Source organism: Nothoprocta perdicaria, unplaced genomic scaffold (genome assembly GCF_003342845.1).
Source record: "Nothoprocta perdicaria isolate Ctin4 unplaced genomic scaffold, notPer1 scaffold_11, whole genome shotgun sequence".
In the NCBI taxonomy this organism is placed as follows: domain Eukaryota; kingdom Metazoa; phylum Chordata; class Aves; order Tinamiformes; family Tinamidae; genus Nothoprocta; species Nothoprocta perdicaria.
The window spans coordinates 7,378,786-7,404,784 of record NW_020454205.1 but is presented as its reverse complement, the minus strand read 5'-3'; the positions used below and the strand labels follow the sequence as shown (position 1 = coordinate 7,404,784).

The 25,999-nt window shown below is 42.3% G+C and overlaps 1 protein-coding gene across 1 annotated transcript in view; it reads right to left on the bottom strand.

Moving 5' to 3' along the window:
• The window catches only part of IQCA1 (IQ motif containing with AAA domain 1), a 99,551-nt gene extending 74,269 nt beyond the window's left edge, over positions 1 to 25,282 (bottom strand). Inside the window, exons 1-5 of the mRNA XM_026048520.1 lie at positions 25,149 to 25,282; positions 14,877 to 15,195; positions 11,697 to 11,810; positions 9,789 to 9,977; positions 9,010 to 9,081 (exon numbers count right to left, since the gene is read on the bottom strand). Coding sequence (XP_025904305.1) covers positions 9,010 to 9,081; positions 9,789 to 9,977; positions 11,697 to 11,810; positions 14,877 to 15,195; positions 25,149 to 25,282 — 828 coding nt within the window. The remainder of the gene's footprint in view (positions 1 to 9,009; positions 9,082 to 9,788; positions 9,978 to 11,696; positions 11,811 to 14,876; positions 15,196 to 25,148) is intronic.
• Between the last annotated feature and the right edge of the window lie 717 nt (positions 25,283 to 25,999).

The window sequence follows — 25,999 nt, the reverse complement described above, 5'->3', positions numbered from 1 at the left end:
TGGGTATGTCACCTGGAGATGTGAGCTATGCTCACTTTCAGTTTTTATATGTCAGGTATTCTCAAGTGTGGTACAACTGGTACTAATAACTATTTAGTTGCATTTCAGCTTAGTCCCATTGTCCCCTTAATGTTACAGGAAACCCAGAACAGCCATCTCTGCTGGACACGATGCTGTTCTGTCAATGTTCCTTTATTTGGAAACAAGAGGAGAATCCATGAAGCCTGGTTTCTAGTTTCATGATCTAGAAACAAAATCTGCTTCCCTTAGACATTTTCCCACCCAGTTATCTGCTTTCCTATGGTAATGCTTTTCTTAGAAGTCCCCTTCAGAGTATTATTGTCCAGAGGTAACTGGTGCCAGGGCTGCTACGAAGCTGATGAGCCAGCCAGGGTCAACATGGTTTTCCTGTTTGTGCATACTACTCGCTTGAGTCTGAACAGATACTGTCTTGCAGCACCCCGAGGACAATCTGCTGCACTTGCTAACTAGATGCTTACTGGGGAAGGCATGTTTTATTGAGAACTGTTTTTTTCAGCGGTTCCTGTCAACAGCACGAGAAGAAAAGTGAACACACAAAAGAGAATAGAAGAGTGTTTCCACGAGCAAAGGTATGGCGGGTGAGTGCTGAAGGCCGCCTTGTGGGCAGAGAAAGCCTCTCATCGTCTTTGGGTGTGAGGCAGTAGAGATGGGATGGAAGTTCTGGTCTGAGGCAGTTCGGTGTGAGACAGACTCAAAGTTCTTGCTGCCTTACTGGCACCAGGCTCCTGAGGAAGGGTACTTGCACTGAGAGGAATGACCAGCTCCTCAGCAAGAGGAGTCTGACTGGTTAATTAAAGGTGGAGTCTCCTAAGATGACTCGTCAAATTAATGGCTTGTTGACAAGGGCAGGGGGCAGCACCTCTGCCTCCACCCTGGGGCTGGATGGTGGTTCCTCTCTAATCTCTCACAGGTTCTGGGGCTCACCTCGTCCTGCAGTGAACCAGTTCAACCCTTAAAAAAGGGCTTTTCTGCCCTCTCTCCCAGCATGAGGCAAATCAGGCAACCATGGCAGCAGCTGATTGACCGAACCCCTACAAGGGAAGCAGTGAGATGTGAGCAGAGCAATATGGATGGCCAGTGTGACAGTGCAGATGAGGGTACAGCTGCTTAGTTCTCCTCAAGCCTTTGTCCTTTGCTTGGCTCCTTCTCTGACCTCAATCCCCAGGGACTCCTGAGAGGGTGGGAGAGGGCCCACAGCGATCAGCTACCAGTCACTGAGTATTTGCTACCGGCGTATCTTTCATCATCAGTACCAAAGCCAGACAAGGTAAGAACTGTCTGAACTTGTAAGAACTCATGACTATGAGCAAGACCAGAGGTAGGAAGTTCTTATCTGTTAGTGCACTAATACAGACTATGTCTATACATGAGTCCAGATGTAAACGCTGGTGTGGACCTGCTCCAGGTAGCTCTAAAACAGCTGGCTCAGACACTGACAGAGAGCTACAGAAAGTGCAAAATCCAGCCAAGGACCTGAGTAAACATTTGTGCAGCTACTGTCACCCAAAACCCCTGTCTCTGTTCTGTGCCATTATCAATAAATCTGCTCATATTAGTGTATGAGCTGAAGTCAAAACCCTAAAACTGTAGTATAGATATAAACTTACAGAATATCTTACAGAAAGAAGCTCTTGTTAATTTGTTCTTGATGTTTTTCTCATTTTCATTTCTGAACATAGTAGTATTAAATAGGTATCACTTCTGCTAAGAAAAGACTCGCAAAAGACAACGTTAAGGCTATACTCTCCTTAGACTCTCTTCTATGAGTATTTTCTAGGTTAAGATGTAATCATTACTCATGTGGAAAAGGGTTCATTTACATGGAGGGAAAGGCTGTTACTGACTTTTGCTTCTATCACAGGGGAAGCAGAGCTGGCTCCAATGTAGGACACTGGATAAAGCTGGGCTCAAGAAGGAAGAAAGGAGGTGTTGGAAAGGAGCCAACAAGATAGGATGACATGGTAGGTATGAAAAGACATTTGATCTGGTGGGAGTCAGTGCTGGTTGGCAAGCTGTTGTTATGAGTAACAGAGATGCATGTTAATAATAAATGACATCCTTTGAAGTTGGCCTAGCAATGAACAGGCAATTGCCAGGCAGGGACGACTCCTCTAGTGCAAAGTTTTGGCAAGAATGCACTTCAGATGGGTGAGGAAGAGCATGAAATGAAGAGCAGAGGTGGTTGTGATAAATGAGTCCTGAAGGATTCATGGCAGTCTAATGTGGAACACACGTAATGCTCCTTGTTTGGATGCGGCCGACACATGTAAGGAATCGAAAGCTGGCTTCTGGTCTGGGGGAGGAGGAGGCATGTGTTGAACAGCAGTGAAAAATCATGCCATCTATGCTTGATTTCAAATGAAATTAATTTAGCAACATAACCATGAAGAGTTCCTGAAGGCCTGTTCATTTAAGAGGATGCAACAGGGAGATCCAGATGATTTTAGTTTAAAATGGATAAAATTGTTTTAGTTACCAGTTCTCTACAATTTGTGTGTTTATGATATGTTTTCATGGAAAATCTTGTCAGATGAAAGATTCAAACTGAGAAGAGAACAGTTCCTAAAGGACTCGTGCAATGGATTTTGTGAAACATTTGTGACCAAACCTTAAAAGAATCTTTTAAAAGTTTGGGCATCTAAATTGCAAAACAGTGTTTTCATATTTTTGCTTTGTAATTGAAGAAAGCAACTGTTATGATTTTCTTTTAAACAGAGAGTTTTGTCCTAGTCATAAAAATATGTCATCACAAAGCTCATCAGTTTCAGAATTCAAGCTATTCTAAAGCCTGCCTCAATAGTGAGGACATATCTGTAAAACTGGGGAACTTCAGTTCCTCTTTCATGATCCCTTGGGCCTTGTAAAGGAGGTGAAGTCTGTGTAACCGCCTTGGAAGGGTTTGTGTTCTCCTGTCAAAGAACAGAGCTTTGAAGAATGCACGAGGCCAAAACAAAAAGGTTTTGGTCACCTGAAAAAAATACGAGCAAATAGGTAGAGAAATGGCTGAAGGAGTACCAAGACAGATGGCCACTGCAAGGAGATGGTTGCAAACAGCTCCAGCAGGACCTGTGAATTGTGGTAGTGCGGATCCATTTTCCACGCACCCACTTGCCTGCTCTAGGGCTCTAAAGGGTTATACTGAGACAAGATGAGTGCTGTTTTTGTAGCTATCTATACTTAATGTGTATGTTAAGACAGAAGCCAATTTATTTTTACCATCAATTCTCTCAGTGCTGCTAATGTTTCTACTTCTGAATCAAAGGGAGGCATTCTACAGTAAAGCACTAATAAATAGCTTTTCCTTGGGGGCAGAAGCATCTTTCCATCTTTAAGAAATTTCTTTGGCCATGTGAAATTCAAATTTGTTAACTTGCCCTACAAACAGCAACTCATTTAGAAACAAACTGCAAATATTAGATGGAGACAGTGAACTTGATAATGCAATGCTGCCACATCAGTTGTAGAATAATGCATCTTAATGAAGGCTTCCCATGTGAATAAACCATTATATTTACAAGCTTTTCACAGTTAATGACCCAGAACTGGATAACGAAACTCACATTTTTAGTGTGGTCCTCTCCTCTGTCAGCAAAAGTATACATATTAATAATTGATGTTGCTGTAAAAATAGGACATAATATGAAGATTCTTGAGGATGTGGGAAAATAGGACTACATGGTCCATTAACTTAAAATGCTTATCTAATGCTTGATGGGCTTTGTCTTTAAAATCCTTGTTTAAATTAATAAGGCAAAATGGACATTTGTCTAAAAGAGAATTTTATTCCAACTCATCAGTCACAAGTATGCTGATGAGAGAGCTGCTTGATCTTCTCTTTATTTCTTCTCGCCCAGTCCTCCAAAGAGAGTTTAGGTTTCACAAAAATGAAAGACTCTTCAGCAGAAGGAAGGAGGAATTCCCACGTGTTAGAGGTAAGCCCCTGTGATGAAGAGCTCCTAACACTTTCCTCCTTAGACTTTAGGAGCTCAGCTGCATAGATCACGCTTTCCTAGGTTAAAAAGTCTGCCTTTCTGCTTAGTCAGCTCAACAGCTCTTTCCAACACAGACTGCTTTATTGTTCATTATAAAACACTTAGAGGTGTGCAGGCTGGCTGAACATGCTTAAGGCTACAGTTCTACATATAGGATGCCCCATGCTGTGGAACTAACTGCTCTTCAATTGTTCCATTAAGACTACACTTACAAGGAAAGATAGTCTTCCTTTCAGTGAAATAAATACGTTTCATTTTATTTCACGTTTTAAGCCTAATATCCATATTATGCCTGAAAGGTAGATTTACTGCAGCTTTTATTACTGGGTACTTAATTCAGGACAGCTTCTTTTCTTTGACCTGAAGCAGCAAGGGTTTTATGGCTTGTCTTTGGTGTATGTTCTGCTAAAGACAGTATTGTCCAAAATTGTAACCTTCAGATGTAACAGTTGTGTAGGCTTTTGCTTTAGTTGCTCGGCTTCTGCTGTGATAGTTTTTCTCCAGAGAATTTTATTTTTGAAGCAAAGTAAGCGGTCTTTTATTTCTACCAGTAGTGAAAGGGGCACTTGGACTTTAGAGATATACAGACGGCTAACTCAGTAGTAGAATAATATGGAAATTCAGAGTCTGAGCAACCAAGGTCTATTTCCTTGCTCGTGACTATTATTGTACTGAACTTTAAACTCTGACCCAAGTTCTCCTTACATGTGATTTAGCTATGTTAGTTTGTTCTGATTTTCTCAATGTATTTTGCCCTGCTGCAGGAAGAATGTGTTTTAAAGAGCTCTCTTGAGTGATGAAGTATTTGCTCATATAGGTTGCATGGTAGGCAAATAGTGATGGCCACATCAATTATGTGACTGAATTCCTAAATTAGGCAAAAGGACCCACTAAGCAAAATGTATTGCATTCATTAAAGCTTCCCTACTATATGATTCACTTGGATGGCTTTGCCAATTAAAGTAATTGTCATATGCATTCAAACAAAGCATTTGTGGTAAGAGGGCTTGTTAGAAAAATATTGAAAGTGGCCGTTCTATAATATATAAATAAATATTGGCACGCAATGTTTATTAGAAAGATTGAAGATAAAATTTGAAACAGAACACACACATTTTTATTTATGACCATATAAGTTTATAAAATTTGGTTATGTTTATTTCAGCTATTATACCTGGGCTTGTTGTCAAACCATTACTAAAAATGGGAAGTATGTGTTGGACTCTGAATGGCAGTGATTTAATTGCTAGTGTGACTCTAGCCAATGAAGGCCCAGTATTTAAGTAGGTTTCTGGCTTCCCAGCATCTTACTCCTTAGAAAATAAGCAGGTTTAAAAATTAAAAAGAGGGCAGAGTAGTCATTACTCTTTAGATTCATATGTACATACAGTAAAATAGCATGGAGCTATTTGTGTTGACCTGCGAATCATTACCGAGGTTTTAAGTAAAACAAAGGAGGTTTTACTCTTCTGCTTGATGAAAACAAACCTGGTGTGTAAACCCTGCTGTAACTCTTTTGCCCACTTACAGGAGTTGCAGAAATACAATTTTACAGTTTATTTTGTATTGAGCAGTTTTTTAAATTCCATATAATATTTATTTAGCTGCAGCCTCTAATGTTTGCTAAGAAGGCTATTCTGGGAAAAACCTTTTTTCTTTTCTTTTTTTTTTTTTTCCTGATTGGATGAAATATCTATTAGGAATTCAGAGAACAAGAAATGCTTGGCACACTGTTTTCTCAGATATAAATAAAGCCCAGGACAACATGCCTAAATTAGGGTATGTCTAAAAGAGGAAAGAAGAAGAGACCAGTTATTTATTTAAGACCACATAGACCATTTTATGTGAAAAAGGATATGGAAGGAGGAAGAACAGTGGAAACAGTATATGAGAAAATGGAAGATCAACATATATTATGTCACTGACTTCCTCTGGGTGAGGGCTGAAATCATGGCATAAAACAGTGTCAGAGCTGCAAAACTGTAAATCAATTGATATACTTGTGAAACGAGGACCTTTACACATGTATATGTCCAATGTTGGACATGTTTTATAAATGAATGCTGGCTCAGTTTTATAAATTGTTTTAAGAAAGTAGAGTGCTTGGCTGCAAAAGGATTGATTGCTTGTCCCCCTTACCTGAAAACACAAGCAAGGGAAGGCCCACGACATTTGAAGTACTCTGGCCTCAAAGCTGCGACATGGGGCTGAGGAACTAGAGGGGAAGGGATTTTTTCTAATTCCTTGTTCCCAAACTCTTCCTGAACATGGGAGTTTGAAACAACTGTGTATTTTTTCTTGCAACATCGGTGTGGTGGATGTGGCTTAAACCCAGTACCTGGCACTGGAACATTGGTGGTGGACTAGCAGTAAACAGCATCGAGGCAGCAACATGAGGAACTCCAGGAAACAGGTCAGAATACAGTTATCAAGATATATGTGGTCTTACTGACGCTGGCTTCTCCTTGCAAATTAAGCCAGTATTGCAAATTGTGATTTATCGGAGATTTAGAAAAACATGTGCTGAGGGAATCATGCTGTTTCTGCAATTAAGCTTTAATAAATAATAATAATAATAATGAGGCTTTACTTGGAGCCAAGAAAAATCTCTGGAACATAGTCTGCTATTCTGTCATCAAGCAAAAGAAGAAATAAAATCAAATTCCAAAAAACATATATAAATTTTTCTGCAGTAAGTAGACAGCAAAGAAAATAACACTGTGAAGGACACACCGAACTAAGCCAAAGACTGAACAATTCCTGGACTTTCTTTGCTCATAGTTTCTTATTTTTTTTTAGACTGACAAGATGGAATTTTCCCCAAAATCATTATTCAGAACTTCAAACTGATTAGGTCTTTTGCAAAGCACTCTTTAAATGAAAGCTATATACTTGTTTTTAAAATAGCTGTAATTATAAGAGAAATTATATTTATTGCAGTAAAAGCCAAGGCTCCTTTGGGATGAGCCTGGAGTAATGGATGGCTAGGTCTTCTAATTTATCTAAGTCGTGCAGCATTAGAAAAGCAAATTCAACATATTTACACATGAAGATCTGTGGTCATTTTTTAGGAGGCTGACATGATCATACATCAAAGGGACTTGACCTTTGGAGCTCACTGCCTATCTATCAGCATGAACCAATGCCTGCTTGCTGCCCGCTTCCTTTGGACACCACGGAAGGGAATGCGGCAGGAAAAGAACAGCAGGAACCAATGGGGAATATGAAAACACTGGGAAGATTAACAGATTTCTTTTATTTGGAGGTATCTGTTTTTTCCTCACTTCCTTTGATTCTATACTTGATAAAGAGTAATGAGTCTGAGTGCAGAGTTGCAGACATCAATTCTCCTGTTCCTAAGGGTCAGGAAATGAATGGACCATATGTGTTTGGTTTGAATTCCCCTCATCCCTGTGATCATATAGATTCTTCTCCCCATAAAATACAGTAGATGGTTGTTTGCATCCCAGTTATCGGTTACTCCTACCATCGGCCACCATGAAAAGACTGTTCAGCTGTGAAGCCTTCAATGAGGGAGGCCAGAGTTAGATTTAAAACTAGAGTCACAGGGAGGAAGACTTGGCAAAGCTGTCAAGGGATTTGATAGGCAATGACCCCCTTGTTGTGCCAAACATATAATTTCTAGTTTAGTTTCAGTGCATCCTAACTTTTCAGCATTTTCAGGTCTGTACTGCTGAAAATCTTTGGGAATTTACTTTGTCTAGAAGAGAAGCAAAATTGCCCAAAGCTCTGTTTACATACCTTACAGATACTTACTGTTCATGCCTAGCAGATATTTAAGATTATAATCCACAAGGTGTTTTCTGCATTCAACTGAATAGCCAATTGCTATACATGCTCCTTTTTTCCCCCAAAGATATGATTTTGAAGTTGTTCTTAAATGATATTACATGCATGTAATGTGTATGTTGTAGCTACAATTTTCATAAACTCATTGCCTAAGAATAATTTCATTTCTGGATAAGAAAATAATCCAAATTCTGCCTAGGAGAAGCAGAAGGTATGTTTTAATACTGAATTGTATTATTATTTTACTAATTATAACTTAACTACAGACCACAGAGTTTTGATTAGATCTGCTTAATACAGTAGTGATGAGTGTTTCTGTAAAGCAGCTCCAGAAAGGCTTAACTAGAACTCAGTACAAGGGAGGTGTCACTGTAGCTGAAGGGAGCTGCAAGGCTTGATGACTGTGTAGTGCCTGATGAAGGCACCAAAAGAGCCATGGGGCCAAAGCTGCCCTACTGAGCAAAGAAAATGTCACCTGTAAAGAATTTCCCCCCCTCAAGTTTCTTTTAGGAAGGAAGAGGTTGGTGGGAGGAGATGCATCTCCTCTGATTATGGGAAGAGGAAAAAGATTCTTTTCTCTGTCTCATAAGCAGGGGTGTTTTCATTCTGCTTGTGCTCTGTATCCTCTCAGTGATCAGCGTGCTGTTTACGTCCTTGTGCTTTTGCAATATACTCTGAGGAGTATTTGATTATTTCTATGTGCACTTCTGGAAATAAGAATATATTAATGTGCCCTTTGTCATCCCTTTTATGTACACTTGACATACATGTATTGGCTTGTAAAGGGATGTAAGGAAAAGATTACGCTGCTCTAATACTAGGTCAGGAATAAGGCCGCTCAAGTATCTTGGCATTTTGAGTTGTAAACTGATAAACACAATTTTCTTGCTCCGTCATGCCTAGGTCAAATTCCCTAAAACCCAGGGCAAACTCTGAACCATCTGTTTCCACATCTGCCGTATACATTGGGCTATGTATATATAGCCCAAGAGCATGCAGCACAAGACAAATTGTCCTACTCCTGTGCCATCTATCATTCCAGTTTAGTTCTGTATCCCTTAGAGGCCCCTTTAAAATACAAAGAACCTTAGAAATTAATTTCTCATTTTCTGTTAAATCACAGCAGAGCTATAGCACTTTATATTCTCTATGTAGTATCACTTACCATCCCCAGAAATATCATTTCCTCTTCTCCAGTTTTCTCTGTTTTCTTGCACTGGTTATATCCACGCCAAATCTGAATTGTAAACAAAACTCTAATGAGGTAAATAGGTCTTGTTACAGCTTCCTTTACTGTGGCAGATGCAGGAAAAAACAGAGGAAAGAAAGGCACAATATACAATTGAAACTATTACTCTTCAGCAGATTGCCAATTTGCTGTATTTTTTGAAACAATTTGCACTCATATTGATATATCTAACTTCTTAACACAGCATCATCACACTTCAAGAAGTGTTTACATTTAAACTTCTATTCTCACCAGGCCCAACTGACTGAATATTCACACAAAGTTATTTCTGTGCACAGACTTTCTTTGGAATTTAGCAGTGATCTCCATTTTTTTCCCCTCACTCCAGGATTTGGGATGAATTCTTTCCCTAGAGACCACAGTACAAGGCATGAATTCCTTGAGATGCCCTGGATTTCAAGGGGATGCCAGAAAGAACAACTGAGGTCATAAAAATCAGAATGGAAAAACAGCATGTAAGTTATAAAATGACCCTGCATGACCAGTGCAGAATTGTTTCCATTGATCTCACATCTATTGTTTTGTCTCATTATTATAAATGGTTTAAATTATTTATTTCACCTTAATAGACAGCCTGAGACATCGTTTCAGACACTTTGTCATCCTAGGAGCAGTATTTTTGTCTACTGCTCTCCTTCTGAACAAAATGTTATTACTTAGTCCTATCAAAATTACTGTTCTGACAAACATTTCACCTTTTGAATGTAAGTGGCAGCATCATCTGGATTTGGACCCGTCTTGCCCTGGAGTTTAGCTTGTCTTTCTCTCTTCTCTTCAAGGTAGATTTGCTTCATGAATGTAGCTCTAAGTCGGCCTTGACGAGCCCGTTCTGCAACTTGGATTATTTTAATGGCTTCTTCAAAATCCATGGTTTTGACAGGTTTCTTTGGTAACATAGCCAAAAGTGAGCGGACAAAGCAGAGTATTAGAGGTTTAATCTATAACTATTTTCAACTCCTGATTTGTGAGAAGTTTCCTTAGGCTATGGAATGTGCTCCTTTTACCCCCTAGTTTCTGATGGGATGAGTTTCCGAATGTACAGCTTTATTGCTCAATGAAAGGACAGGCTGTTCTGGGTCAGCCTGGGTCTGGTCAGACCAGAGCAGGTGGAAGAGGCTTAGAGAAAAATCTACTAGCACAATGCAGCTGGAGAGGGACTCTTCCTTCCTGATTTACAGAACAGACACCGCTGTTGACCTATTTTTAATGTACACTAGGCTGCTTGCAACAGCTCTGGAATACAGCAGTCTGTTACCAGGTAGTCTGGACTTCCTGAGCATATATAATGCTTGCTGTGATGCATGCAAAAGTTCTGATAACTCTTTAGCAATCCCAGTGGTGATATCTGAGGGAGAAATCAGCAGACAAACTGTCCTGGAAGTGTAGCACAGGGCACTGGACTCATACTGTGCTAATGTGAGATTGCTTTATTGGTGTTTACTGAATCCTATGCTTCTCTTGGAGCATCCTGTGAAGGGAGACTCAGACCCTGCCAGAGCCCAGTGTTCCCAGGCGAGCTGGCTGCACACCAGGCTTGTCCATAACTGATGCCATGGTGAAATGGGGGTCTGAGAGCAGGACTGGGGGAAAGTGCAAAGGAATCAGTGTAATTTGCTGCAGCAGGGCATCTCCACATAACCCAACATCAGACTACTTAGCAAGTCTACTTAGAATCTACCCAGAGATTAACTGCACTTACTGAGAGGACTATAGCTGCCCATTAAAGTAATCTAGCAGAGTATCTGCTCGGTCTGTGCAGGCTTCCTGGTGCAGACTGGTGCTGTTTGATCCCCTGGGAACCTTCCCTCAGTCACTTAGTGGGACTGATGGTACCACGGGTGTAGCAGGGCAGGAGAATTCCCCCAGCAGCACAACAGCTGTGTAGAGCCCAATGGTTAGGGCAGGGCAGGCATTTGACTAAGTGGTCCGATCAGAACTGTCTCTCTGGGCTATAACATCCTCAAATTTAAGCTGTCCAGACACACAGGCACAGTTGTTTATTTCGGGAGGTTAGCAACCACTGCTTGCAGGTTTTCCAAAGGTCAAAAGTATATCAAATTCAGGATGATCTTAAAATGGATTTCTCTGTAATTTTTGCTCTGCCAAAACTCAATTTCTACCCCTCCTTGCAGCTGCAGCTCTAGCTGTCCGGAAGAGACTGCAAGAGTTGTTTAGAGGCTATAAACAACTGGATAGTAATAGTTAGGCTGGTGTGAACTGAGTTTTGCCTGTTTCAAATTCTGGTTCAGTAAAATTTATGCCAAATTTGATTTCAGTAGCACTAAATATATGATGAGAGCTAACTAGATTAAAAAAAAAAGCACATATTAAACTTGGCCAAAGTACTGTCCTTTTAATTACCCTCACAGCAGAGTCGGTTCATTTGAGTCTTATTCAGATGTGACAGGGCATTAGCAGGTACCAAAAGGTCACTGGTACTTTGTATTTGTGCCTTTATCTAGAGATTTGTGCCTTTATCTATAAACAAGGTTTTAGCTTCTAACTACTGTCTAAATAGTTTTTACTTTAGTAGTTCGTGCTCAGGCATGTTTAGCTATGAGATAAGAGTTGAACAAGTTATAGCATATGTATGTGGCACTTACCTGTGTTTCTAATCCTGCATTAACTAAAATTTGAGCAAGTAGTTTCTCTCTCTCTTGCAGGACTTTCAGGTTTTCTTTAATAAAATACTTTGGAATAGGTATTTCTATGTGTTCCTGGGGAGGAAAAAATAGTCGTGGGTTGTCTTTTTTTAGAACTGCATGAAAATCACATTACTTATTAATTGAACACCTTTAAAATGCAATTAAGTTGGACTGAGATGGTTGAATTTTTTTCTGGAGTGCTGGGGAATTTGACCTCTCTAATGGCTGCTGTGCTGTTACTTTGCAATTACTTAAGATCTAATTCAACAACAACAAATAAATCAACGCACTTTCTGAACCATGGCAGCCGGGAAATCTCTCTCTTCCTAATGGCTCAATTATATTATGGAACTATTAGAATAATTTGGCAGAGTTACCAGTAATTTAAACATGATTTCCACTGAACTGAATACCTCTGCTTGTATGATTATCACACTTTTTTTTAATCAGCATGACAAATAGATCAGCTATATTACTTTTTTGTACCATTACAGGGCCCAAGCCAGATAATTCTGTTCATCTACATATACTTCCCTGATGGCTGTGACCAGCATATCACACTTTGCTAAATCAAGAGTGATTAGAAATGGCTGCCTGTATAAGAATGCACCTGATTGACATTTCTGCTGATTCTTTTCCCATAGATTTTCACTGATGGTGAAAAATGAACAACGACGCAGAGATGCAGGGAAAATGACTCAAAATCCAGAGGCTGAGAAAGAAATAACTTGTTCTTCATATTTGAAGACCAGCGACAACTCTTCAAAATAGTTTTGGATGAGTATATTTCTGTTTTGGTAAGGAGAGGGATTCTTCAAAGGTCTGATGGATATGGATGCTATGCTCCTAACATCCTGCTATATATATGGCTAGAGTATCTGCTCAAGCAAACGGTTTATGCTGAGGGATGGAGGCAGGCAAGCGGTGGAGTTGCCCTCCCATGCTGTTTGGTCTGGAACTGCACAGTCAAGTCAGAGTAAGTTGTCTCCAGGTATTTGTGAGCACTTGTTCCTTTGGCACAAGTTGCTAAAGACAGTTCTAGAGTTTGACACTGTAATCAGAGTTTTCTGTGCTACCAGAAAGTGCTGTGCTTTAACTGGCTCAGGGACACCTCTGAATTGGTCCTTTGCAGCCCCACTGACGCCTCTAGTGTGGGTAGATACAGTCAGAAAAGCAGGAGAAAAGCACTGGTTGTAAACAACAAGCACCACTCCTGTCCTGATACAGGTACGTAGTAAACATGCTGCTGGTGTAGTTTAAGGCTTTGCACAGAGTAAGGATAGGCAGGGAAGGTTGTGCTAATGGAAATGGCCCTGCACACTACATGGTTACCAGGTGCATTACTACTCCTTCCATTTGCACACTGCAGTCCAGGCCCTCCCTATTATGGCAGCATAAGGAAGTTGACCAGTGGAAGTGTTTTATCCCTATGGATTTTTATTGGCTTTGAGGTCTGGTCCAGTCAAGTTTCTGCCTGTATGTTCAGCTAAGCTCTGCACCTTCTAAAATACTGATTACTGATGAAAATGATTTTGTGTTGCAGTATAAGTGAAAATGGCATAAAAGTGGAGCAAGATGAAGCTTGAACTTAGAGTGATATAGCAGAAAGTGCAGCAAAGGTTCTACAGTATCATCCATAAGTCTGCACACATCTATTGCATTCTCTACCATAACTGTGCTGAATTGTAGCCTGCTGTACGTGGTTAAGGAGGAGAACTGGAGAAATCCCACGTTAGCAGATTCTTTTAGAAATGTATGTTGTCAAATACTGGCCAATAATTTTGTTTTGGAACCAGGACTCTGTGATTAACTTACCCCCCCCCAAAAAAAAAGCCTACTTAAATATATGCTCTTATCTACTCTGATTTTTTTTTTGTCCTAAATACTTTTAGTGCTTTTTTGTGCTAGGCACGTATGTCATGCGTTCTCAAAACGAAGGTGGGGTACAGGAATTTGAATTTATGTTTGTGTTTTTCCATAGGTGTCAGTCAACTTGGTATGTCTGCCAACTTTACTCTGAGAGTGGATTTACTGGTAAGTCATGAAAACAGCAATATCTGGTGACTTCAAAATATGATTTGAAGGATCAGTTTCTCTCAATAGATGTATTTATACTCTCTAGCATGTGTTCTCGGAGTTAAAAATAGTTGTCTACTACAATTTATTAGCAGGTAAAGAGCTTCCTGAAGTTAATGGTAATCAAACTAAACTTGCAGAATAAACTATGCATGCTTTTGCAAAGAGCAACGTGTCTTGAAATCTAAAAATAGGGCTATAATGATATTTGGCAATTTATTGCAGATAACTGAAGCCTGAAAAACAGCATTAATTTTTAGCTTCATCTCAACTCATTTCTTTAGAAAAGCTGTTACCAGCGGTACCTGCATTTGACAATAGGTGGGGCTGTCTGCGAGAGAAGTAGCTGTCTCTGAAGAGCTCATTCTCACGTTGCTCTCAGAGCACAACTTGCAAGACTGCCTTACTGCCGTGCTCATCAGGCTTGGCAGGCTCTTTTTCTGGGAGCTGCTGCTGTATCAGGCAGTCCTTATCCCTGGATGTTAAGTATGCTCCCAGCCTCTGCCTGTTTTGCAATAGGAGACTTCTCCTATTGGACTTACCAGTTTGATGAAGTTTACTGCTAGCTGGAAGACCAGCCCGTGCACCTTTTAACTTTACCTGTAATCTCTGGAAGAGCCCTGAGGCCAAGCTGATTCAGTGTGAAGCAAAGAGCAGACTGAAGCAGATGGTAGCTGAGTTACCAGCTGCACATCTATCTAATCCTACTCTAAAATCAGTTTAGAGTCAACCTGTTGTCATTAATACTGAGCTTGTTGGGACTACTTCATGTTGGGACATGGCAGATCTATGAGAATGATCCCCTAAGTCTGTCCGTGATGATGTGGAGAAGCAGAAATGCAACATACTGATCACATAGATCAGCTTTTGAAATCTTGCTCTGGCATATACAGCTCATTAGTTATCTTTAATTACAAATGCCATAATTACTGCACCCAGTAAACAATGGGCAATCAGGAAGCCACTTGATGCAACTTCACAGTTAGTAAATTTGAGTGCTCTTGAAGTACAGCTTAAGCCAAGTTCCTATGCTGAATTTGCTCCTAACTGAGGTAGACCTACCGGCAGAAGCTTTAGATCCTGTAGGATATCATCAAAGTAGTGATACTCGGAGTTCTCCAGGGTCACCATGTCATTTTTCAGCTCCAGGATCCGGCCCATCACACCTTCCAGCACTTGCCGAATCGCTAGGCGTTTCTGAGGGTGAACGATTTGCTCGTAGGCCGTGTCCAAGTTCCGGAAGACTTGCACGTATTTGATATAGGAAGTGGCTAACGCTTTGAATGCCGTCACATGATCCTTGATGGGCTTAACTTCTCTCTCTCCCTGGAGCAGGACATCGAGGGATTCCTGAGCATCTGTCCATAGCTTATTGTAAGTGCTAATTGAAAAGAGAAGAGGCTGTTAACCAGGTATGAAAAAAATAGTTAGCAATGCCAGGACTCTGTGAGTGTGGATTTCTTAAAGCCTGGACATGGAAGCCGTTTAATTTCTAGAGGTTTTGATTAAAATGTTAAGTATTTTAGCAAGAAGCTACATTTTCCGATGGCTTTAAAAACACGAATCTTAAAACACCGTTTTATTAAGAGAAACTCAAAAGATATAAACTTTTGGACTTCATTGAGAAGAGCAGGGAGCTCTGTGAAAGGACCGAGGAGACGTGAGATTTCAGGCACTGCAGAGCTGAGTGTGCAACTGGATGACCGATAGCTGTGATTTAGAAACGTGACACTTGATGTTTTTTCCTCTTCTTCCCTTCATAGACTCATGGTTCCAAAGCACATTCATGGTTATCACGGTGTAAAATACAGGAGTTAACTTTAATTGTATATTGCAATACTTGATGGGAAAGGTAGCACCTCTTATTAGAGCAAAAGGTATTGCTGGAAAAATGAATAAACTCTCAGGTAGTTAAGTCCTTAAGTCTAAAACAGGTAGAATTTTCAAGCTACTTTGAGGCTGAGGACAAGCAATCTGTTTCATTCAGTTGTGCTAACTGGAGGGATAATTTAAGAGGAATGGTGTGTCTCCCTCCTGCTTAAGGAGGGGGAAGGTCTCTGTCTCTCTGTCCTGAGGAAGAGTTGAATTTTCTGAAGGGTGAGCTGCTTTTCCCCCATCTTGTCTTTCTAAAGCAGTTGGTTACTGCTACATGTAGGGTAAGTCTCTAATCCATTCCAATGTTAAAGCACAGCTGTGGGTGCTGTTGCAAATAGAACTTGAGAGAAAGAATTTAGTTTTTCCTACTGAGGCAATTGCTGCTTTTGAAGCAACTGCTACATGTCAGGTGAAGCGGCTGGAGGGCTATGAGGAATGGAAAGTGTCACCAAAGGCCAGCTTGAATTCCAGAAGCAGTAATGCTGTTTACTCAGAGATTTCTGCTTTGTGGTAGGCATAGCTTCAGCTCTGATGTCAGCACAGACTGGCTGTTGGTGGATTTTCATGGCAGACCAGGGTACTATGGAAAATCCTCCTAGAGGAACAAGAAACGGACTCCAGGTAATGAGGCTTGTATTCAAAGAACAGCCCAAGCAGCGGGTTTGGCTTTGAGGGGTGATAAAACTTGTGATAGTCAAAGGTCACCTTAGGTCCTGTTCTGCTTTGTAACCCGCTCTTTGCAAGATGGAGCTGGTCTCATGGAACACAAGGTGCTTCAGAAAAATCGGAGGGCTTTGAAAATGCTGCTTTAACAGCAAAGCAACAAAGCTGCCTCAGCAGTGAGACTCAGTTACACTGAGAGAAAAACAATTTCTTTGTTGGAGGAGAGAGCAGTGGGCAAAGGCAATTGGGAAAGCTGATTTTTTTATTTTCTTTCCCCTAAGACCTGGAAATCAGGCTATTAGCCCCAGTTGCTAATAAGGATAATTAGCCTCCATCCACCTGTTTAATGCAGCTACTGCTTGCTGCTGCTGGCGCCCCTTGGCAGGAGGGGAAGCAGCAGTGACCTTGCCTGTGTGAGTGGTGCTGCGGGCGCCAACTCGGCCGAGAAGGCTTGGGCCACAGTAACTTCTGCTTACGGGTGGAAATAAATAGGAAGGTTGATGCAGTCAACAAAACTCACTGGAGCAGTCAGCAAAAATCACTCCCAACCTGAACCCTGCTATTGAATTAGCACAGTTAACTTGTTCAAGTGCATACTGTACTTTTCAGCTGACCTGGGTTGCTGCAGGATGCAGCTGGTCTTGCTTTTCCTAAGGCTTTTGCAGCCCACCCAGTGCTTTCCCCTTCCTTTCTTCCAGCTTCATTTACATCCCATTGCACCAACTGAATCAGGCAATTGCAGCAATTAACCCAGGTGCAGGAGATAAAATAAAACCAGCAGAGTGGAGAAGATTGGCACAAACAAGACCACCACTAGCTTTGACCTAAGAGCCCAGCCAGTGGATCAATGGGAGTTTTGTGCATTTTCTCTGAAATGGGGACTTGGAAAGACATTATACAGATGGGATTCACTGGGTCGACCAGCAGAGATGGAAACAACGTGGTATTGTACTTCGTTAGCTGTGCCTAGCCACGATCAATTTGATAAAGGGGAGGTTATAAATCTCGGGGCAAGTCAGGCCCCATAGGTTAGCCCCACAGCTCTACAGCTGGTTTACGAACGGTGCAGCACAAATGCAGGTTATTGCACAGAGACAACATGCTGCAACACAAGGAAAGACTCCACAGTTGCACATCCCCATGTGCAATAACCTCTTCCAGCCTCCTCACGCTGCAGGCTGGTGTGCGTTCCCCCTGCTGAGCCAGCTGATATCCAGTTTCTTTTTGTATTTTGAATGACTTTTTGAGGGCGAGGGGGGATTTAGCCTTTCAGAGTGTGTTAACACAAGGCAATACAAATGGAAGGTAATTGTTTCCATAAAGCATTAGCTTACCAGATGAATATAAGATGATTGGAAGCATGTTGAACTGGGTCTAATGTTACAACTATGGATATTATGGTGTTTTTGCCATCTTTTTTTTTTTTAAATAGTGATGGTCTGTGTAAAGGAGGGCATAGAAAGAACTGATCTACTGCAAAATGAAGTGTTAGAGTAAAAGAAAAAGCATGGGAAAGATTGGTGTGGAACTGCTAGGGGATAAATTTTGAGCTGGGCTAAGATAGTAGTTTTGGTGAACTTGCTGCAGAGTGACTTGCACCTTTTGAGGAATCTGGCCCTTGTGCTTCAGATTGGTTAGCCAGGTGACTAACAGATGCTGGCTACCTGGATGCTGGCAGCAGAAATGTAATTTAAGTGTCTTTTTGGATTGCATTGATTAAAAGTTAAGAGGACAGAAGCATAACTGTTTCTTTCCCCTCCCTAAAACAGGATCAAAACAATGATTTTTAAACCATTATTCAAATGGGAGCACTTCTGCACTATAGTTTCAAGGCTCAGCTGTGCTTTGAAGTTTATAGCCCTTTTCTGAGGGACTTGGCAGAGCGGCTTTAACCCCGAGGAGCTTTGCAGGAGCAGTGTGTGTCGGCCACACTCTGTCCCTCGGCACTGTCACATCTTACCGAGTTCAAAAGAACAAGGAAGATTCAAGATTATGCGTGAAAAGTAATAGACAGGACTGAAACTCCTTGCCTGTTAATCAGACAGCATGTGGCCCCAACATCACTGTTTTGAGTTTTTTCCTGTTTTTCAGATCTGCTACATTAAACTGTAAACTCCTTGAAAATTGTTTCCATACGCTGCAGAGAGGGAGTGTGACTAGAAAGCACTGTCTGCTTGTTAGCTGGTTTATGGTGTAGGTTGGTTCCTATCCTATGTTAGGCTGTGAGCTGCATACGAAAGGATAAAAGGGAAAGCTGCTGTGGCCCTGCTTCTGTACATCTTCAGCCATGTGCTCAGCTCCCCCACCACCAATACAAACTATCTTGGTGTTCGTGTTTTAAGAGTGAGGCCAACATGTGAAGCTAGAACCACTGGGGCATCCTGCACACCTGGCTGCAATTGCTCTCAGCAACATAAACACAAGCAATTGGGTTGATACTCTGAGGGGAGGCATGGGAGGAGAAGAGAAGGTGCAGAGGATGATTTGGAGCATGAGTGACTAGTGGAGTTAACCAGGAAGACTAAATGTGAATTTCCTACTCAAAGCTTAAGACCATTATGTCCTGGGAAGGAAAGAAGTCTCTGCATATATAACATGTGCAGTGGTATAAATACTGCTGCAAATTGTCATAGCAACTGCAAAATAGGAGTGTTACGGGGAAAATCAACAACACTGTAATGGGATGAGGAAAAAAACCCATAAACTGACTTAACTTCAGGCCCCCAGGGTGTTTTCTGGCAGCCTTGCAGCTTAAGGGAAGGTCAGAGCTCTACCTTTTATTCAGTGTCCCTTCTCATCACTCCCACAAAGTAGAAACAAAGTCCAACACAAGTACTTTAGAGTGCTCTTTGCTGTAGCATGACTTCCAGCTTGAACTTCACTTTTATTGCTCAAAATAAAGCCTGATCTGCTTATTTAGAGGCTTACAGATGTGTTTTTCTGCTTAAGTTACAATAAGGTGTTTAAAATCTTGCCAAATTATATATTGGCTCATTTAAATATTCCAGTGCCCTCTAACAGTACATTTCTGCTTGACCCCTTTCTTATGCTTAGGAAAGTCTGTTGTTTTTCAGTTTAGCTGAGATGAGCCTGGTTATTTGCACTGAACTGGCCTGAACACACTGGAGCACGGGAAGGATTTCTGCTAGGTGTGTATAGGCCCCATGGGAATACCGCAGGTTATTCTGATGGACTGTCACATATGAACAGATGGAAAGAAAAACCCTTCGTGAAGGTTTTCACCTCACATGCAAACTCCTTAGCGTGACTCTGTGAGTGGTAAGTTGTGTTGTAAACTGTATTTGTGTAGCACCTACGCTGCCCTTGCTAATCACTTGCACAGACCAAGCCAAGAGGCTTGTGTGGAACTGCGGAGCGGGCGAAAGGCTGCGCAGGAGCGTGGGGAGAAGGAAACGTCTGCGGGGGCCAGGCCTGTGGGTCTCGCTCCAGATACGTGAGGCTTGACAGGTCTGCATTGTGCTGAGCCCTGGGCAAACAGGAGGCAGGGAAGCCCTGCCTGCTGCATTTGTAAAATAAAAAAAGCATGAGACAAAGGTTGGGAGGGGAAAGTGAGGCCCTGAGAGGAAAAGGGGCTTGCACAAATGCTTTTCTTTTTTCTCTTAAAATATCAGGCTGAAACTGATTGCTAGGCTTATTCGGGTGAGCTGAACACCAGATCCCCCACAAAAGCTTGCCCAGGTATGCTGTGGTGATCGCTCAGCTAAACCTACCCCAAAAGGGCGTTCTTCCTTTGTTTTCCACTTTTCCAGAAAGTTTTAAGGACTGGAAAGGGGGCAGAAGGATCCAAACAGAAATAAAGACTGGTGCGGCCCATAAAAACTGCAAAGTGAACTGACTTGAATGTGTGAACCGATTCCTGATGTAAAAACCTTTAGTTGCAGGCTGGAGCTGTGTTTACTTGTGGTTCTAGCCCTGGGCAGGCCTGCTTGCCTGCTCCCAGCATAAGGCTGGCTTTATAATCACACCTAGCAGGGCTGGTGGTAGTGAGTGCAGCACTGCTGCATGACTTCCCTTCTGCCTGCTTGCTCTAGCCAGTGATGTTTTGCAAAGTTAGAAATGGAAAGCCAAACAGCAACAGGTTTTGGTTGTCAGTGAGGAAGAAAGCACATACAGCCTTGCTGGCACTGCTAATGTGAACAGCCCCATGTTGCTGTCGTCTCTGATTTCCATCTTGGGGACTACGACAGAAAGCAAAGAGGGGATAAAAGATTTTTGTGGCCCAAATGTAACGGGAAACCACAGCACAGTGTGGAGGCGAGGAGGCCTGTTTTGCTGAGCACCGCTGTAACACAGCACCTCAGCAGTTATCAAGCACCTGTTCCAGCCCAAATGTTGCGCAGCGTTGACTGGAAAAAAGTCCTTTTCTTACAGGAGCACTATGTGTGAGGGCCTTTCAATGCAGAGCAGATGATTAAAGTGGGGGAGACATCGCTGCTCTGCCATCCTTCTTTCCATCAGGCTGCAGCTCACGTCTTGGGGCTGGGCTCTCATCTAGGAAAGGATGAAAGGATGGGGCATGAGAGCATCAGTAACTTATACCCAGCTACCTCACAACATCGCTCCAGGAGATGCTGCCGTAGGCCAGGGTTGTGGGGAGGATGAGTGAGAGCCAAAAAATGGGCTGGAGCACAGAAGGACCTACTTGCTTTTGCCTGTCTCAGGTTTTGCTGAGATTTATTTTGGCATTAACTATTCTATGACCAAGTAGGTTTTGTGTTTTTCCTTTCCTTAGAAAAGGATAGAGCAGTCACTCACCCAGCTGCCTGCACTTCCATGGAAGGAGGGCAAATGGATCCTTGGGAGGCTTGGAGCTCTGCTAAAGTTAGAGCTGTCCCCTTGGTTTCTTGCTAACTATAGCCTCTTCTCTCTGTTTTTCTAGCGCAAGTGTTGCTGGGATATTCCCACTGATGATGCCTCTTCCCAAAGGAGACAAGGTACTGGCAGTGCAAAGGATCCTTCTCTACCTGCTTGTTATGGATCAAGGAAGGTACAGGGGGCGGGCATGAAGTTTTGAATATTATTGTGATTGTTTTGATTCTGTCTCTGTTTTCTAGTCACCTTAGGTGGAAAAAGGGGCAAAGATGAATCTGTGAATGCTAGGGAGATGTGTAAGAGAGCACACGCTATCAATGCCCAGGAGGAAGCTAATAATTGTGGCGTTTGGATGGAATTTGAAGAATATGCCCTGGGGTCACGTGCTGAATGGGGGGATAAAAAGAAATATTCAGCAATAGCTCAATGGGGCTGGGGCCCTGCGGGGAGAAAATAGGATGTGATCACAAAATAAGAAACTGCATCGTAATGCAGCTACATGAAGTGGCCAGGGGGATTACACTAGCAATTTCTTAGTTTTCAGTGCTTGATTTTGCAGTCTTAATTTTCTTCATCAGAGCTTTGAGGATGCAATATAAAATACATAGTCCTCCTTTAGTAGCTTTTGTTAGAAACAGCAGGGGAGATTCCAAAGAATATCTTAGATGAAATTTAAACCACTGCCTTTGTGTGTTTGTGACTTGAGATTAAATTGTAAAGCTGCTTGTTTTTTCTTTTTCTTAAGCTCCTTGGTGATAGTGGCAAATGTCATAACTCAGTACAACCTGGTACGAATGGGAACTGAGCTGAGACATAGCTTTGAGTGTATCTGAGTATGGAGGTTTGGAAAGTTAGAAATCACTCGTCAGGATCTTACAGGTCAGTTAAATGTTAGGCAATTCATAAAAGAGGAGGAATTGCAACAGAAAAACAAAATGCAAGGAAAAAAAAAGGTAAATCTGTTCAAGGTCTGGAACAAAAAGTACATCTGTATGCAAATGTTAGTGATTTGAGTACTCAAGGAAGTGTGGTACGTCGTGTGCCTCTTAATCAACCCCACAGCAACTGTAATGGGCTTTCTCCCTCATGAGGGCTGCAGCCTTCCTTAGAAAATGTCAAGCGTGTCTGGACTTGGCAACTATCTTTTTGCTGATATGGGGGACTCCTGCATTTGCTGAGGGCTTTCCAGGTGTCCTATCTTTAACCTGCTTCAAAGCTTACTTAAATCAGTAGAATAATGTGCTTTAGACCACACCTCCATTAAAATCACGGGGCTTAATGGTGAGTACTTGTAAACCCATCATTGCAAATGCTGAAATCCCAGCCACATAAATTACGTGTGCTGGGTGACTCTGTGCTGCAAATGTTGCTACTCTGGCTGTTTTCACTTGTGATGTACGCAACACAGTTGCCCTGCACGCACACTTAGTAAATCTGGCACGTCCAATTGGCTGCACATAAGCGTGCGATTTATCCTTATGTGCATAGTAGCTGCTTTTCCAGATGTCTGAAAAGCAGCTGTTTACCCAAAACACAGAAAAGGCTGTGCTATATAGCAGTCCTATATAGGACACAAGGATGTAACTGTAGAGTATTTGGGAAAAAAATGAATTAGGGATGTGGCTGTGACTTACTGATGTGCCTCCCACCTGGCAGGACTGAGTCTGTCTTCCATGTGAATGCTAGCAGCCATCCCTATTTTCATTACTCAACAAGAGTTGATTTCCTGTTTTCCCCCAACTTTCCTCCAATTTTCTCATGAGCCCCTTGTCCTATTAGTGTTTTGCTTCGTCACTTTCAAGTTGGGGCAGTCGGTGAGCTAGGACGCTTTTATCACGTGGCTTCTTAAACACATTTCTTTTACCACAATTTACAGCATATAACTAGGTTAACCTCAGGACATATTTACAACCACATAGCAGTAGCCTGAGTAACTTACTGAGAACCAGCTCGGCTGTACCTTGCAGAACTAGCTAGCCTAGGACAAAAGTAAAGCAGATCATGCTCCTGTTTCCTCACTGCTGGTACTGACCACTATTCAGCCCTGGGCTGGGAAGGAATGCAGAAAAATGAGTAGTAAGCTTTAAGAGATTATGTACCAGATAAATGTTTATGGATTTACCAGTACTGGTAGCCCCAACCACTTTAAAATCATGAAATTAAACCATCAAAGCTGTATACATTTAGATAAGAATATTGGTGCTACTTATTTTCCTGATGGTTTGGGAGCACTTTAGATTCCCTTGTTTTTTTTAACCCCTCCTGTCTAAAGGAGGTGAATGCTGAGATTAAGGGGAACGTGCATCTAGCTTCTGAGGCTATAATAAAGAAAAACACAAATCATTCAGAAAACTTCACTTCAGATGCAGAATAAAGAACACTATCCAACGTGTTGCTCAATGCAAACTGTACAAGTGCGCTGCTTGATCTGTTGGTATAGCTTCAGACTTGAGTTTATGAAGGACGGGATTGGCCTAACTATCAGTGCCACCCTGTGTGCTGCTACACAGTAATAGATAGAAATCAGACCGAGTCAGACAGCATCAAAGTCAAGCTGGAGTTTCTTACCAGCATCCCTGCCTTGTTTGGAAACAGAACTGTGTGTACTGGTGTCTTGCAGCAGAAATGCATATTTAGTTTATATGGAATTGCTGTTCAGTGCTGGCAATGCTACAGGAAATAACAGAGCTCTGTCTCTATTGAAATTAAACTTTGTTAAGCCGAGCAGTTAAAACAACTATTTTTGCCGCCTTACCCAGGTTAACTCCTTTTGCATTAATCCAGCTCAAATAAGAGGAGCTGTATTTCAGGCACTCAGCAGGAATGACAGGCTGTGAGATTACTCTCTCTGGAAGAGGTCAGGCAATCCACTTCTGTTATTTAATTGTTTTAAACCAGGCAGTTGAGATAACTAGTAATTACTTTGCAAACTATCCTTAACTGAGTTACCAGGCCTCAAAGCGTAGGTTGTGCTTGAATATGCCAGGGATTTAAACCCAGGATTAAAGGAAACTTTCCTTAAGTTCTAGTCTTCAGGTCAGGTAGAAGAGGGACAACAGTGGGCAACAAATGTTTCCTAAGGCTATGTTTTAAATGTGTTTTTTTTAGTTACTTTGAGCAAGCCACATCCAGTAGAGGGCTGGGAAAAAAGAGATGCCTGAAACAGGGCTTGGCTGGGCCCAGGGTTTGGCGCTGCTACGATGAGACTAGGAGGGAGCAAACAGCGGATTATAGTAGGATCATGTCATGAAAGGCTTTACAGTAAAGTTCCCAACTTCGCAGAGCCTGACTCTGCAATAATAATAACGCTTTCTTAATATAGCAGATTGTGTGCAGTAATAATAATAGTGCAGGAGAAATGAATATGGCTCCTTGCCGGCGTTTTGATACAGTGCCATAATCAGTGTCTGGTTATTGCAAATAAACTTTTAAGGCTTGGTATTGTGTTGAAAGCATGAGGAGCTCATTACGGAGAATTGTATGAGCAGACTTTTGTCTGTGAGGGAGAAGGGGGACCTTTTTCAAGTAGAAAACGGCCTAGCGTGTTGTGGATGATGTTGGCGTACAAATAACATTCATATTGGCCTAAATGTTAGGGAAAATGACCCAAGGGGGTTGGCGGGGGAGCTGAACCCCCCTGTTCATCCCAGGTGCCCGGCACTCCTTTGAAGGCAGGGGCCATTTTGGGTGTTTGGCTCTTCAGTAGTTTTGCTCTTTTCTTACTAAACACTAATTTCATTTACCAACCCACGCCCTGCGTGAACCCCAGCCGCTTTCAAACCCTTCCCTTTAACTCCCCATTTATTATTTTCCAATGCGCGTTACTTATTTCCCTCACTAACTTTTGTGCGCGTGTGGAGGGGGAAGCGGTCGGAAAGGGCGATCCCGGGCGCAAAGGGAGGGCATGAGGCGGCTGCCGGAGCGCCGCGGGGCCCGCGCCCGCCTCCCCCGGCCCGCACTCACGCGTGAGACATGGCGCCGGGGCCGCCGCCGCCGTTGCTGCCGTTGCCGCCGCGGCCGTTGAGTTGCCATGGCAGCGCGTGGCTGTTGAGGGGAGGCGGCCTCCCCCCCCCACCCCCGCGCCATGACCCGGGCATGGGCCATTCTCCTCCCTTTCCCCCCCGGATTTATTCGAGTGTAATTCACTTTATTATTTTTTTTCCCCTTTCTTCTGCGTAACTATCATGGCAAATACCTCCGGTGCTTTCCCACTGACTTATTACTTTGCAATTTTTTTTTCCGCCTCCCTCTTTGTGCAACAGATGGAAACCTTTCCTTTATTTTTATTTCCTCCTTCAATTACATCGAGCTGCTCTCATTAAGCAGCTATGTAAGCAAAGGGGCATCTAAGAAAGTAATTTAGAGGCTGGAGATGTTTGTTTTTAACGCGGAAAAACAGTGCACACCCTTTAAAACCCCCTCAAGCCATCGAAGGAAGAAGTGATGCCGTGTAGTGGCACAGCCTGTAAAATGGCGCCCCTGGGGTGTAAAATGGCGCCCCTGGGGTGTAAAATGGCACCCAGGGGTTTGGAGCCGTTGATGGAGGCCAAGCTGGCTGCTCTGAACCTCGTGGACAAGAGCAACCTGGTGGCCATTGCAAGTTGCTCAGGCCGCTGTTGATCCAAAAATGAGTTTAATTTTAGGGCATCTATGCAGAATGGGTGGCAATCATTAGTGCATTAGCATAATTGTGCTTTGAAGAGGGGGAAGAAAAAGGAGCAGGTGAGATGGAGCTAATGTATCCTTTTCGGGAAAAAGCTCATCTAAAGTGTGAGTGGGGAAGAGCCTGTATTCTTGTATTTCTTTCCTTTTTG